The sequence below is a fragment of the Ranitomeya imitator genome, chromosome 1 (assembly GCF_032444005.1).
Source record: "Ranitomeya imitator isolate aRanImi1 chromosome 1, aRanImi1.pri, whole genome shotgun sequence".
Taxonomy (NCBI): domain Eukaryota; kingdom Metazoa; phylum Chordata; class Amphibia; order Anura; family Dendrobatidae; genus Ranitomeya; species Ranitomeya imitator.
The window spans coordinates 1,237,934,792-1,237,950,743 of record NC_091282.1 but is presented as its reverse complement, the minus strand read 5'-3'; the positions used below and the strand labels follow the sequence as shown (position 1 = coordinate 1,237,950,743).

The window sequence follows — 15,952 nt, the reverse complement described above, 5'->3', positions numbered from 1 at the left end:
ATGGATTACGGTATAAAGTAAGAATAAGAGGCTGAGTAACAAAAGCTGTAGAAAGTCAATGACATAAGTGGTGATAAAATGTTAAAATGTAACCCTGACCTGAAAATCCTATTACATGAATGTAATAAAGTTATAAAACAACCCCGGAATCCTATTTACACCATGCAGCAAAATTCTACAGTGCAATGCAGGCGGTGACCACTAGATGGCGCCTCCGAGTATCTACATGGATTTGCCATATATTCATACACTACTCTCCCTCCCCAACTTTAGGGGGGTGATTTCTCAAGAATCCTAAACTTTACGTCTTACTTTGTTGCACTTGTAGACACGGAGATCACACACATTTGGGCCCTGGGTTTTTTTTATGCATTTATTTTGCACTTGTAATAATTTTTTTTATTGGGTTCCTATGCAAATTTTGCACCATTTGGCTTTTACAGTGTTTTTTTTATTTCCTTGCACATTGTTGACTGCAGAATGAGTTAACTAAGAATCCGCCAGTGAGCTTCCCATCAGCTTTCATGTGGTATTTGGTCACACATCATCAGCTACATAGTGTTAAGTAAAAGATTGATACAACAAATGTTTTAAACCCCCCCCCCGACAGATGGATCTCACTGATGGATTCTTCGTTATCTCATTCTGCTGCCAGCAATTCACAGAGAAACAGAAGTCTTTAAAAGTTAAATGGAGCAAAACTGTTTAATGATACCCCCCCAAAAAAAAATACACCGCTGTTCCTAAATATGTTTGTACCCTTTAAAACTGTTTGCATTCTATAGCCTCTGTCTGCTCCTTGCTGCAGAATGAGCTGACTGAGAATCCATCAGTGAGCTCACTGGAGCAGTCTGATCAGGAGACTGTAACTCTTTTATCTGTCTGTTTATGAGCTCCTTTCTGCTGATTTATGATCACAGGTCACATCAAAGTTGAATGTCTCTGGAAGCAAAAGGCCTGTAATAGCCAAAGGGTGCACAATTTGTAATGAGACCCAATTGCAAAAATTATTTTTAGCGTCAAATGCATAAATGTAAGTTTTAAAAAAGATTTTCCTTAAAAGTGGACAACCCCTTTAAGGCTGCTTACACACTAGGTTCAGGCACCTGTTTAGTGGCTCCATCAGGGCTTACATATGAACCCCCCACAAAACAGGGTACAGGCATATGGGCTAACGGGGCCATAGACTATAATGGTGTAGACAGAATGTGAATGTGTGCATGTGGTGCATCATTTTCGGCCTTGTAGACCTACTGGAGACGAACCCTCAGGGGTAGTACACTGTGTCTGGGGGTCGGCCTCCAGGAAGGCATATAAGCCTGAAAATGATGCGCAACAAAGTTCGCTCTGTCAGCACCGCTATAGTCCATGGCCCCGTCGGCGCATGCATGCCTGAATCCACTTTTGTGAGGGGTTCAGATGTAATCCCCGATGGGACCAACGAACGGGTGCCAGAACGCAGTGTGGAGGCATCCTGAGGCTGCCCAGAGGCAACGACAAACTGTGCTTGGTGGGAGGTGTATCGTCTGGATCCTGTGTATCCTCTGAGTCCCCTGATTGTCTTGGTATCCTGTATCATCTGGGTCCTCTGTATCATCTGAGTCCCCTGCATTGTCTATGTCTCCATTATCATCTGGGTCCCCTGCATCATCTGGGTCCTCTGTATCATCTTGGTTTCCTTTATCGTCTGGGTCTCCTGTATCATCTGGGTCCTCTGTATCATCTGGGTCCCCTGTATCATCTGGCTCCCCTGTATTGTCTGGGTCCCCTGTATCATCTGGGTCCCCTGTATCATCTGGGTGCTCTGTATCATCTTGGTTTCCTTTATCGTCTGGGTCTCCTGTATCGTCTGAGTCCTCTGTATTGTTTGGTTCTCCTGTATCATCTGGGTCCTCTGTATCATCTGGGTCCCCTGTATCGTCTTTGTCCTCTGTATTGTCTGGGTTTCCTTTATCTTCTGGGTCCTCTGTATCATCTGGGTCATCTGTATCGTCTGGCTCCCCTGTATTATCTGGGCTTCTGTATTGTCTGGTTCTCCTGTATCATCTGGGTTCTCTGTATCATCTGGGTCCCCTGTATCGTCTTGGTCCTCTGCATTGTCTGGGTCTCTTTTATCATCTGGGTCTCCTGTATCTTCTGTGTCCTCTGTATCATCTGGGTCCTCTGTATCATCTGAGTCCTCTGAATCATGTGGGTCCCCTGAATCGTTTCGGTCCTCTGCATTGTCTGTGTTCCCTTTATCATCTGGGTGTCTGTATCGTCTCGTTCCTCTGTATCATCTGGGTTCTCTGTATCATCTGGGTTTCCTTTATCGTCTGGGTCTCCTGCATCGTCTGGGTGCTCTGTATCATCTGGGTGCTCTGTATCATCTGGGTGCTCTGTATCATCTGGCTTCCCTGTATTGTCTGGGTTTCCTTTATCATCTGGGTCTCCTCTATGTCTGGGTGCTCTGTATTGTCTGGTTTTCCTGTATCGTCTTGGTCCTCTGTATCATCTGGGTCCCCTGTATCATCTGGGTCCCCTGTATCATCTGGGTCTCCTGTATTGTCCTGGTCCTTTGTATTGTCTGGGTTTCCTTTATCGTCTGGGTCTCCCTCCTGTATCATCTGGGTCATCTGTATCGTCTGGGTGCTCTGTATTGCCTGGTTCTGCTGTATCGTCTTGGTCCTCTGCATTTTCTGGGTCTCCTGTATCGTCTGTGTCCTCTGTATCATCTGGGTCCCCTGTATCATCTGGGTCCTCTGTATTGTCTGGGTTTCCTTTATAGTCTGGGTCCTCTGTATCGTCTGGGTCCTCTGTATTGTCTGGTTCTCCTGTATTGTCTGGGTACTCTGTATCATCTGGGTCCTCTGTATCATCTGGGTCCTCTGTATCATCTAGGTCCTGTGAATCATGTGGGTCCCCTGAATCGTTTCGGTCCTCTGCATTGTCTGTGTCCCCTTTATCATCTGAGTCTTCTGTATCATCTGGGTCCCCTGTATTGTCTTCGTCCTCTGCATTGTCTGTGTCCCCTTTATCATCTGGGTCTCTGTAGCGTCTTGGTCCTCTGTATCATCTGGGTCTCCTGTATCGTCTTGGTCCTCTGTATCATCTGGCTTCCCTGTATTGTTTGGGTCCCCTGTATTGTCTGGGTCATCTGTATTGTCTGGGTTTCCTTTATCGTCTGGGTCTCCTGTATGTCTGGGTCCTCTGTATCGTCTGGGTGCTCTGTATCTTCTGGCTCCCCGGTATTGTCTGGGTCCTCTGTATCATCTGGGTCCTCTGTATCATCTGGGTCCTCTGTATCATCTGGGTCTCCTGTAACATCTTGGTCCTTTGTATTGTCTGGGTTTCCTTTATCGTCTGGGCCTCCCTCCTGTATCTTCTGGGTCATCTGTATCCTCTGGATGATCTGTATCATCTGGGTCATCTGTATTGTCTGGGTCCCCTGTATCATCTGGGTCTCCTGTATCATCTTGGTCCTCTGCATTGTCTGGGTCTCCTTTATCATCTGGGTCCCCTGTATCATCTTGGTCCTCTGTATTTTCTGGGTCCTCTGTATCATCTGTGTCCCCTGTATCATCTTGGTCCTCTGTATTTTCTGGGTTTCCTTTATCGTCTGGGTCTCCTGTATCATCTGGGTGATCTGTATCGTCTGGCTCCCCTGTATTGTCTGGCTCCCTTGCATTATGTGAGTTCCCTGTATTTTCTGGTTCTCCTGTATCGTCTTGGTCCTCTGTATCATCTGAGTCATCTGTATCATCTGGGTCTCCTGTATCATCTTGGTCCTCTGCATTGTCTCGCTCCCTTGTATTATCTGGGTCCCCTGTATTGTCTGGTTCTCCTGTATCATCTGGATCCTCTGTATTGTCAGGGTCCCCTGTATTGTTTGGGTCCCCTGTATTGTCTTGGTCCTCTGTATTTTCTGAGTTTCCTTTATTGTCTGGGTCTCCTGCATCGTCTGGGTGCTCTGTATCATCTGGCTTCCCTGTATTGTTTGGGTCCCCTGTATTGTCTGGGTCATCTGTATTGTCTGGGTTTCCTTTATCGTCTGGGTCCTCTGTATCATCCGGGTGCTCTGTATTTTCTGGCTCCCCGGTATTGTCTGGGTCCCCTTCATTGTCTTGGTCCTCTGTATCATCAAAGTCTCCTGTAACATCTGGATTTCCTGTAATGTCTTGGTCCTTTGTATTGTCTGGGGTTCCTTTATCATCTGGGCCTCCTGTATCGTCTGGGTCATCTGTATCGTCTGGGTGATCTGTATCATCTGGGTCTCCTGTATTGTCTGGGTTTCCTTTATCGTCTGGCTCCCCTGTATTGTCTGGCTCCCTTGTATTATCTGGGTCCCCTGTATTGTCTGGTTCTCCTGTATCATCTGGATTCTCTGTATTGTCTTGGTCCTCTGTATTGTCTGGGTTTCCTTTACCGTCTGGGTCCTCTGTATCGTCTGGGTGCTCTGCATCATCTGGCTCCCCTATATCGTCTGGGTCCTCTGTATTGTCTGGGTCATCTGTATTGTCTGGGTTTCCTTTATCGTCTGGGTCTCCTGTATGTCTGGGTCCTCTGTATCGTCTGGGTGCTCTGTATCGTCTGGGTCTCCTGTATGTCTGGGTCCTCTGTATCGTCTGGGTCCTCTGTATCGTCTGGGTCCTCTGTATCATCTTGGTCCTCTGCATTGTCTAGGTCTCCTTTATCATCTGGGTCTCCTGTATTGTCTTGGTCCTCTGTATCATCTGTGTCCCCTGTATCGTCTTGATCCTTTGTATTGTCTGGGTTTCCTTTATCGTCTGGGTCTCCTGTATCGTCTGGGTCTCCTGTATCGTCTGGGTCATCTGTGTCGTCTGGGTGCTCTGTATCGTCTGGGTCATCTGTATTGTCTGGGTTTCCTTTATCATCTGGGTCTCCTGTATTGTCTTGGTCCTCTGTATCATCTGTGTCCCCTGTATCGTCTTGATCCTTTGTATTGTCTGGGTTTCCTTTATCGTCTGGGTCTCCTGTATCGTCTGGGTCTCCTGTATCGTCTGGGTCATCTGTATCATCTGGATGCTCTGTATCATCTGGCTCCCCTGTATTGTCTGGCTCCGCTGTATTATCTGGGTCCCCTGTATCGTCTTGGTCCTCTGCATTGTCTGGGTCTCCTTTATCATCTGGGTCTCCTGTATCATCTGTGTCCTCTGTATCATCTGGGTCCTCTGTATCATCAGGGTCCTCTGTATCATCTGGGTCCCCTGTATCATCTGGGTCCCCTGTATTGTCTGGGTTTCCTTTATTGTCTGGTTCTCCTGTATCTTCTGGGTCCTCTGTATCATCTGGGTCCTCTGTATCATCTGGGTCCCCTGTATCGTCTTGGTCCTCTATACTGTCTGGGTTCCTTTTATCGTTTGGGTCTCTTGTGTCGTCTGGGTCATCCGTATTGTCTGCGTCTTCTGTATCATCTGGGTCTTTTGTATCGTCTGTGTCTCCTGTATTGTCTGGGTCCCCTGTATCATCTTGGTCCCTTGTATCATCTGGGTCCCCTGTATCATCTGGGTCTGTTGTATTGTCTGCTTCCTCTGTATCGTCTGGGTTTTCTGTATCTTCTGGGTCTTCTGTATCATCTGTATCACCCCAGCTACAGTGCAGTGATGCCCGAGAGCTGCTTTGAGTCCCACCATGCTGTGGACACAGTTCCTTCTAAACTGTCCCCTGGCTATTGGTACAAGAACCCACCCTCCCAGCCATGTGTGTATGACTTGCCTGATAAAGGTGCGACTTGTCATTTTTTCTCTTTATCTTCCTGTGAATGGGCCAGAATTACCCACGGCCTAAGAACTTATTGATTGGCTATGCTGCAGCCTTTCAAAACACTTAATTAGGCTGGTGAACATGAACAGTTAAACGGACTTCCGTTTGGAAGTCCATGTTCGGGGTTCGGTACCAGGCACTAGCTGTCCGGAACAAACCCCGAATTTTACCATTGAGGCTCATTCATCCCTACTCATGGAATTAACTTTCTAAAACACATTAATTTGTTTTTCTTTCATAGTTTGTAGACTTACTTGTTTTCTTAGCTGTTGATGTCTCAGATTAGTTCAGGTTCTCTGAGTTAATGTGACAATTAGTGGAATGGTTCCAGTCTGTGAGCAACAAGAAACATTAGAAAGTTTTCGGAATAGGCATGACATTCTTTGTAAAGTTTTGGCCTCTGGCTGCGAATGTCAACAAAGACGTGATGAACCTGAAACCTGTGTACAAACAAAAACTTTACATTGTTTGTAGCATTGGTTGTCAGTCATGGACTAGACATGAATAGATTCCATTGTTTCCAAGAGGTATCTGACAGTGGCTTACTCTGCTCTCTTCATGGCAACGCATGGCCAGCCCAAGCATTCATGTGCATGAGGGAGTCAGAACCGACATCTGATGGCTAAATGTGTATTCAGCCAAAAGCTATCTATAGTGTTTGGGAACCTTCACCCAAAGAGTATGGAACAAGTCTTCCTACCATATTCGTAAGGAGAGTGTAAATCTCAACCAAGGGATAAAGTTTCCTTGTGGAGAGTGACATGCTACATCTAACAGGCCAGTATGAGGAGACTTAATCGCCTTGCATGCTCCTCTAGGAAATTAAATGTGCCTCTTCAGAAAGGAGGAGGACTTGAACTTTACTGCCACCTGTTGGAAGTAGCAATCCTACAAGTCAATAACGACCCTTTAACGAGCCTTGAAATATGACTTAGGACTTTGCACTGATGAGTGGCATTTGCCCGAAACACAGTCTTTACAAATTGAGATTCTGATTTTGTTCTTATCCAAAATCATACTGTAAGGCTCAATAAAGTCAATATTGGCTTGTTGACTTGTAGGATTGCTGCTTCCAATAGGTGGCGCTAAAGATCTAGTTGTCCTCCTCTCTGTAGAACAATTTGTATATTTAAGTGTCAACCAGAATTAGAAAGTGGCTCAGTATTCCGTGACTTCATTTTTGATCATTTCTGAGTTCACACAAGTATTGGCTAATATGTACATTTTTAGGTTCTATTTTGGAAAATTGTCAAGTGATTGAAAATCCACTTCAACTCTTCAAATATTATTAAAACGAAATAAAGGACTATTAAAAAAGCATCTCCATATGTCTCCATATTTTTGGCTTTTCCTGCTAAAATACCAACCAGATTCATCATTTGTGGATGGTAATTAACCCCAGGCTTGTTTCTTCCTATAACTTGTGCAGTTAACCTCAGGAGACCAATTATAAAATTATCAAATGATAGAATTTGTGTCCCTTGATACCATTTATAACTGTGTTTCCTGGTAATGGAGTTATCGCTGTCCCCTTGCAATCTCATTCCCAGACGGTCGGTTTCAACACTCTAATATGTTTTATTTGGGTTTTATGTCACGATATATAAATGAAGATTGCACGGACTATAGACGGCTTGACTTTTGAACGTTGCACATTTGGAAATCATTCTTAATGTAATGACATTTTATTTTATTGTTAACTAGAGATGAGCGAATATATTAATATTTGATTCAGATAATGATTGCGGAATTTGCAATTTTTGCAGATTTAATCGCTGAATATAGCGGAACCCCATACACAGCTCAAAAGCAGATGTTTCCTATTCTATGTGACAGCAAGAGAAACACCGGCATATCGCTTCTGATCAGCGGTAACATTACTGCCGGTTGATCATTACCGCCGACAGTGTCCTGCGGGGTCATGCTGTCAGATGTCGACGTTATCCCGTAGAGATGCTGTGACCCGTGGTAAAAAGCTTACTGCAGGTCAGCAAGCACCAGCTGATGAGATACTACTTCTCCTACCAGCCTACATCTCCTGTGACAGATAACAGTGACAGCAGGTGCCGCTGATGGGAGAAGTAGTCTCTCATCAGCCAGCCCTATTCACAACTTAAAAAAAACATTATTGTCTGTCAGAGCGCTGCAGGGTCATGCTGTAAGATGTGAGCGTGACCTCTCGGAGATACTGTGACCTGCAGCGGTCACCCGTGGTAAAAAGCTTACTGCACGTTAGCAGGCGCCGGCTGATTAACTCCTCCCACCTGGCTATATCTGCTGTCACTGATAACAGTGATAGCAGGAGCCACTGATGGGAGAAGTAACCGGCGTCTGTGCTTTGTTAAAAAAACAAACATGTAAATTAATTAAATACATACTCAAATCAAAATAAACACATTATACTCACCTAACACCAAGTCCCCAATTCCCATGTCTCCTATAAAAAATATAAAATAAAAAAACATATACTCACTTTAACGCCTAATCCCTGATGCCTGTGTCTCCTAAAAAAAAATAAAAAATAATAAACCACCATATACTCACCTGTCCGCCATAGTCCATGTAATCCCGAGTGTCCCATGGTGATCTCATAGAATAGTCACATCAGGAGATGTGGCTGCTCTACCTAGCTGCCGGTGATACACTGACAGGAGGTAATCACTCGCGCAGTGTATAGCACTGAGCTGCTGTGAGAGAGGTCCCACGAGTTCATGATGAACTCCGGTGAACTTTCGCACGCAGCAGTGGTGCCGTAAGTGAGATCACTGGAGCTCATCAGCTTATGAACTCATGTGACCTTTCTCACGGCAGCTCAGTGCTATATACTGAAGGAGTGATCACCTCCTGTCTCAGTCTGTATTCAGCTGTTTTTAATGTGACTGCTCTCAAAATCATCAAGATCATCGTGGGACAGTATGAATTATTATCTTCTCTGCGGACAGGTGAGCAATTTTGTGATTTATTATTTTATTTTTGTTGCAGGAGATGTTGACTTCAGTGGCGTTTGTTGATGGTTGGCTGGTTGGACTTTCTTCATTTTTTAAAATATCATTATGAGGTTAGTAATGGGGACGCTTTATAGATGCCTCTTCATTACTAACCTGTGGGCTTGATGTCATCTGACAATATAAAGGTGACATCAACCCCCCAACCATCACCCTACTTGCCACCACTACAGGGCAAGTGGGAAGAGCGAAGCTAAGTGAAAAATTTGGCACATCTTATAGGAGCCCACGCCATTTTTTCATAAAAATAATCTTTTAATAATTAAATACATGTACAATAAGGTGTACTCACACTGTACTAATTGGATTTGTCACCGACATCTATATATCTATCTATTCTATGTGTATACTCTGTACGTAATCCATTCATTCTATCCTGTTGGATCGCAATGTGATTTTTCAGTACGTGGCTGCTGAATTGCCAGCTTTTCTTCTATTTGTCGAGCTATGTAATATATATATATATATATATATATGTGTGTGTGTGTGTGTGTGTGTGTGTGAGCTGTTATTTTATGTATGCGGCAGATGAATTGCTGGCTTTTTAGCTATCTATCATCTACTTTAACATACTTTAGTGGCAACGCAATTATTTTCCTGCACTTTTACCAAATTTTACCAACTTTTAAGAATTTAAGAAAAATGCTCCTGTTCCCAATCACAAATCTGAATGTGCGATATCCATGCCGAATTTATGTTTGGCAATCGTTTTCCGAACATATTCGCTCATCTCTATTCTTAGAACTTCCTCCATAATAGCGTTAGTTTATGTTAGCTTATTGTTCAAGATAATTTGCAGGTCTAGTGTAACGTAAAGCATAATAATAATTAGACTACGGTAATTAACTGAAGAACATCATTGTCCTGTGGCATTAATATAGGTACATAAAAAGAAGACGTCTCATAGAAAAGATCAAACTGAATCCCTCCCCGCATATGGTGCTGATGCCACATATGACCAACATACTAACAGCCCTTCTAGAAGCTAATTTTGTGCTTTGCAGTTTGTATCACATATATTCTGCATTTAGCCTAGGGAGGGAGAGAGAGTAGGGAGAGTCGATGAATACATTGTCTAGGCAGGGATTAGAGCTTTGCAGACCGTTGATAAATATAATAGAGTAATACGTTCTTTGCGGTATATTTCGATGTTATATAGCACTCCCAAAAAACGTTGAAACTTTTTTATGGATCCATATACACTCTCATACAGTATTAAGTACTTTGCGGTACATTTTGATGTTATATGGCACTCCCAGAAAGCATTGAAAAATGTGTCTGTATTCAATTACTCATCCATATACTAATATGTAATCTGTGGTACATTTCTGTGTTATATAACACTCCCAAAAAATGCTGAATTTTTTTTCTGTATTCAATTACTCATTCATTTCCTATTACGAGCACTGTGATACATTTCAAAGTTATATTACACTCCAAAAAGTGTTGAAACATTGTTCTGGATTGAATTACTCATCCATATACTATTACGAGCTTTGTGGTACATTTCAGTATTTCAGTGTTATATAACACTCCAAAAAAGGGTTGACATTTTTTTCTGGATTGAAATACTCATCCATATACTTTTGCATGCTTTGTGCTACATTATGGTGGTATTAAACAAAAATGCTAAAGATGTATGGTAAGAGACGAGGAAGTGGTGATGATGGTGCACGCAGATGCCGATAACATGGGGCAGGTGTGACTTCGCCTGTTACTGGAGCACAAGAAACACGCCCATCCATAACACATGAACCTTTGTAAGGAGGCACGGTACACCACTTCTGAAGCCAGATCCTGAGCTATGTGCCATGCTAAGATCATCAGGGGCATGATCACTAAGAATCTAACCTTTAGCACATGTCACCTAAGCACCCGACTCAGTGGGCCGAATGTCTGGGTCCACAATGGATGACAGCAGGTGACACCACTGCCTCTCCCCTGTGCTAGGTGGTTTCCAATCCCTGTCATGACACGGGTGCAGATGCCTCGTGCCCTGCACCTGTCTTTGCACATTCTGACGCACCATGATCAGGTATGTCCAAATCCTTATCCAAGCACAGAGTTCAGCTGTCCCTACCACAGGCCTTGGAACAAAAGAGAAAGTTTCCAGTCACCCACGCACAGACCCAAGGACTAAACGGACACATTTACAGGCTGCTTGCCATGGAAATGGTGCCCTTTAGGCTGGTCGACATGGACGATTCCGCCAGTTCATAGAAGTAGTCATCCTTCGGTACTCAGTCCCAAGCCACCACTTTTTCTGCAGACGTTGCATCTCCGCCTTCTACCCAGTTACTGGGACTGCCCAGAACCGACACGTGGACAAGTGCTGCTGGCTATTGATGCTACATTTCCCTGATGGCACACTGGGTGAACATTGTGAAGGCTGGAGTTGAGTCCCATCCTGGCATAGCACATGTGCTACCAACGCTGAGGACTGCAGGCCTTACTTCTATCAGGGTTTCCATAACATCATACATGAGTTCCTGCACCCCCTCCTGCTCCCCCTCTTCTACCATCTTTGATGTGTTATCTCAGACCACATTGTCCACATCAACCGGAAGCTGGAATCTCTTCAGCACTTCCTCAGTGAAGCGGCAATAGGCTCTGCTGAAGCTAATTTGTCTAAGAGACAAAATGCACACCGTGGCAGAGTTACTTAAAGGAATATCAGACCAGACAGATCTGTAGCTTTTGCCACTGAACCTCCAACCAGGCATGGTCATGTGTGATAGTGGCTGTAACCTAGTGGCGGATGTGAAGATTGGAAAGCTCATACAATTACCATGCTTGGCACATATGCTCAGTTTGGTAGTTCTGTGTTTTCTGAAAACATACCCAGATTTGCCGGAGGTTTTGGTTAAGGTACACCATGTCAGCACCCATTTCTACAAGTTGGCTACAGCTTCCACTGCTCTGGCAGTACTTCAGCAGCACATGCAAGTGCCAGCTCACCGACTGGTGTGCGATGTGTCCACGCACTGGAACTCCTCACTGCACATTCTGGCAAGATTTTGTGAGCAGGAGAGGTCAGTTGTTGAGTACCAGCTCCAACACACCTGCCTGTAGTCTGGTCAGCCTATGCACATCCCAACTGAAGAGTGAGCATGGATGTCTGATATTTTTGTGGTTCTCCAAGATTTGGAGAATTCCTAGTATCTACTTGGCATTGTTAAGAATATAATGTGAGAATGGGACCTGTAATTGAAATTGATGGTTGTACTAAGCTTGGTGCTGTATTCATATACTGATGGAGATTCTTGTGCTGTATATATGTGTTGACGGTGGTTCTGGTGCTGTATTCATTTACTGATGGTGATAGTGGTGCTGTATTCATGTACTGATGGTGGTAATGGTGCTATATTCCTGTACTGATGGTGGTAAAGTACTTATGGTGGTATTGATTTTGCATTCATGTAAAGATGGTGATACTAGTGAGGTATTCATATACTGAAGGTGGCTCCAGTGCTATATTTATGAACTGATAATGGTTTGGGTGCTGAATTCATAAACTGATAGAGTTAATGGTGCTATATTCATGTAATAATGGTGGTTGTACTGGTGCTACATTTATTTACTGACTGGTGCTGTATTAATGCTATATTTGTGAACTGATGATGGTTTGGGTGCTGAATTCATGTACTGATAGAGTTAATGGTGCTATATTCATGTAATAATGGTGGTTTTGGTGCTGTATTCATTTGCTGATTGTTGTAATGGTGCTGTATTCATGTACTGATGGTGGTATTGGTGCTATAGTTCTTTACTGATGGTGGTAAGGTGCTCTATTAAAGTACTTATGGTGGTATTGCTTTTCTATTCATGTAAAAATGGTGATAGTAGTGCAGTATTCATATACTGATGATGGCTCCAGTGCTATATTTATGAACTGATGATGGTTTGGGTGCTGAATTCATGTACTGATAGTGTTAATGGTGCTATATTCATGTAATAATGGTGGTTCTGGTGCTGTATTCATTTGCTGATTGTGGGAATGGTGCTGTATTAATGTAGATATGGTGGTATTACTTTTATGTTCATTCAAAGATGGTGTTACTGGTGCTGTGTTCATGTACTAATGGTGGCTCTGGTGCTGTATTTATGTACTACTGATGGTTCTGGTGTTTTATATATGTACTGATGGTGATAGTGGTGCTGTATTCATGTACTGATTGTGGTAATGGTGCTATATTCCTGTACTGATGGTGATTCAGGTGCTGTATCCATATATATATCGATGGTGGTAACGGTTTTATATTCATGTACAGAGAGTGGTTCAGTTGCAGTTTACATGTACTGATGGTGCATCTGATGCTGTATTCATGTACTGACAGATAATAGTGTTTTATTCATGTACTGATTGTGTTCAAGTGCTATATACTTACACTGATGATAGTTCTGGTGCTGTTGTATTCATATACTGATACTGGATCAGGTGAAAAGTCATGTAGTGATGGTGGTTCTAGTGATATATTCATGTACTGATGTTGGTAATGGTGTTGTTGTAATGTACTGTTGTTAGTTCTGGTGCAGTTATCATGTGCTATTGGTGTTCTAGTAATGTTTTCATGTGCTGATGGCGGTTATTGTGCTGTATTTTAGTACTGATGGTGGTTCTGGTGCTGTATTCCATAATATGAGACAACAACTTGTTCGACATACTGCAAAATTTTACTATTGTAGTATCAATAACCAAATTATAATGAATGAATGCCATAAAAGTGAGCCCAAAAAACAAAAACTAAATTGCGTCTGTTCACTTTGGTTTAAATTGTTCTGCAGGGTAGGGCGATATATTAATTTTCTACTCAAGTAGCAGAAAAGCTAGAATCGGTCCTGTTTACAAGTATCTTTAGCTACTCTATAGCAACAACAAAAATGTGATCACAGTAATGTCATAGTACTCTATGGGTCCAATGAAATCATGAATCGTTAAGGGATTAAGATGTAAAGAAAAATTCTTATTTTTTTGCTTTTTTATCTTATGTAATGTCTCTGAATATTTCACTTACACATTCAATTTTTCACATTAATAATTTACAAGTCAGGGAACATTGTCATTATGCCATAATTATTTTTTTCACTACTTTACCTATTTATGTTTCTGGGGTCTCTTGGGTTCTTAGATGTTTGTGTTTGGTTATTTATTCCCAAGTTTTTGGTTTAGGAAAATGCCAACCCCGAATGTGATTATGTGTATTCAGAAAGATAGTTTTCATTTTGGAAAATCTGCATCTTCAAAACTACAGTCCTTAATCTGATCACAGCACTGTGCAAAAGAAGAAACATCTTGTATTCATAGCCTTGGGTCCAGGTATGTCTGGACTGACCTCCCTATGGAGATAGAAAGATGCCACTAATTGTGTCTTTTACAAGCTTCTTAGGGCACACAAACAGGTGCTTCTCACAAAATTAGAATATCATGAAATAATTAATTTATTTCAGCTCTTCAATACAAAAAATGAATCACATATATTATATAGCGTCATTACAAACATGGTGATCTATTTCATGTGTTTATTTCTGTTATTGTTGATGATTATGGCTTACAGCCAATGAAAACCCAAAAGTCATTATCTCAGTAAATTAGAATACTTTATAACACCAGCTTGAAAAAAGATTTTAAAATCCGAAATGTTGTCCTACTGAAATTTATGTTCAGTAAATGCACTCAATACTTGGTCGGGCTCATTTTGCATTAATGCGTTGTGGCATGGAGGCGATCAGCCTGTGGCACTGCTGAGGGGTTATGGAAGCCCAGGTTGCATTGATAGAAGCCTTCAGCTCATCTGCATTGTTAGGTCTGGTGTCTCTCATCTTCCTCTTGACAATAATCCACAGATTCTCTATGGGGTTAAGGTCAGGTGAGTTTGCTGTCAATCAACCACAGTCATACTGATGTTTGTAAACCAGGTGTTGGTACTTTTGGCAGTGGGGACAGGGGCCAAGTCCTGCTAGAGAATGACATTTACATCTCCAAAAAGGCAGAGGGAAGCATGAAGTGCTCTAAAATTTCCTGGTAGACGGCTGCACTGACTTTGGTCTTGATAAAACACAGTGGACCTACACCAGCAGATGACATGGCTCCCCAAACCATTACTGATTGTGGAAGCTTCACACCAGACCTCCAGCAGCTTGGATTGTGGCCTCCACTCTTCCTCCACTCTGGGACATTGATTTCCAAATGAAATGCAACATTTACTTTCATCTGAAAACAACAACACTGAGGGGCGATCTAATAACCATGTATAAGTATATAAGGGGACAATACAAATATCTCGCTGAGGATCTGTTTATACCAAGGAAGGTGACGGGCACAAGGGGGCATTCTTTGCGTCTGGAGGAGAGAAGGTTTTTCCACCAACATAGAAGAGGATTCTTTACTGTTAGGGCAGTGAGAATCTGGAATTGCTTGCCTGAGGAGGTGGTGATGGCGAACTCAGTCGAGGGGTTCAAGAGAGGCCTGGATGTCTTCCTGGAGCAGAACAATATTGTATCATACAATTATTAGGTTCTGTAGAAGGACGTAGATCTGGGTATTTATTATAATGGAATATAGGCTGAACTGGATGGACAAATGTCTTTTTTCGGCCTTACTAACTATGTTACTATGTTACTATGTTACCTTGAACCATTGGGTAACAGCCCAGTTTTTTTTCTCCTTGGCCCTGGTAAGACGCTTCTGGCGATGTCTATTGGCCATGAGTGGTCTGGCACAAGGAATGTGACACTTGTAGCCCATGTCCTGGAGACGTCTGTGTGTGGCGGCTCTTGAAGCAATGACTCCAGCAACAGTCCGCTCCTTGTGAATCTCCACCAAATTTTTAAATGGCTTTCTCTTAACAATCCTTTCCAGGCTGCGCTTATCCCGGTTGCTTGCGCACCTTTTTCTACCACACTTTTTCCTTCCACTCCACTTTCGATTAATATGCTTGGATACAGCACTGTGTGAACAGTCGGCTTCTTTAGCAATGACCCTTTGTGGCTTCCCCTCCTTGTGGATTGTGTCAGTGACGCCTTCTGGACAGCTGTCAGGTCAGCAGTCTTCCCCATGATTGTGGAGCTACTGAAACAGACTAAGGGACCTTTTTCAATGCTTAGTAAGACTTTACAGGTGTTTTTTGATAATTAGTCTAATGACTTTTGAGTTTTCAGCAACATTAACAGAAATAAACACATGA

At 42.9% G+C, this 15,952-nt stretch overlaps 1 protein-coding gene across 1 annotated transcript; it reads right to left on the bottom strand.

Annotated features, from left to right (window-relative positions):
- Nucleotides 1-3,335: 3,335 nt before the first annotated feature.
- LOC138657320 (uncharacterized) lies at nucleotides 3,336-8,344 on the bottom strand. The gene is made up of 5 exons (XM_069745041.1): nucleotides 8,308-8,344; nucleotides 8,171-8,200; nucleotides 6,783-6,872; nucleotides 4,560-5,576; nucleotides 3,336-4,498 (listed from the first exon to the last, which is right to left on the bottom strand). Exons 1-5 carry the CDS (start codon nucleotides 8,342-8,344, stop codon nucleotides 3,336-3,338), a joined length of 2,337 nt encoding a protein of 778 aa, XP_069601142.1.
- Between the last annotated feature and the right edge of the window lie 7,608 nt (nucleotides 8,345-15,952).

What these genes read in the sequence shown, in the direction of transcription:
- LOC138657320 (XM_069745041.1), bottom strand. Translation starts at nt 8,344, where the DNA reads ATGGGACACTCGGGATTACATGGACTATGGCGGACAG. An exon ending in ACATGGACTATGGCGGACAG is followed by an intron (nt 8,201 to 8,307) that starts GTGAGTATATGG and finishes TATTTTTTATAG; the next exon opens with GAGACATGGGAATTGGGGAC. An exon ending in AATTGGGGACTTGGTGTTAG is followed by an intron (nt 6,873 to 8,170) that starts GTGAGTATAATG and finishes ATTGTTCTACAG; the next exon opens with AGAGGAGGACAACTAGATCT.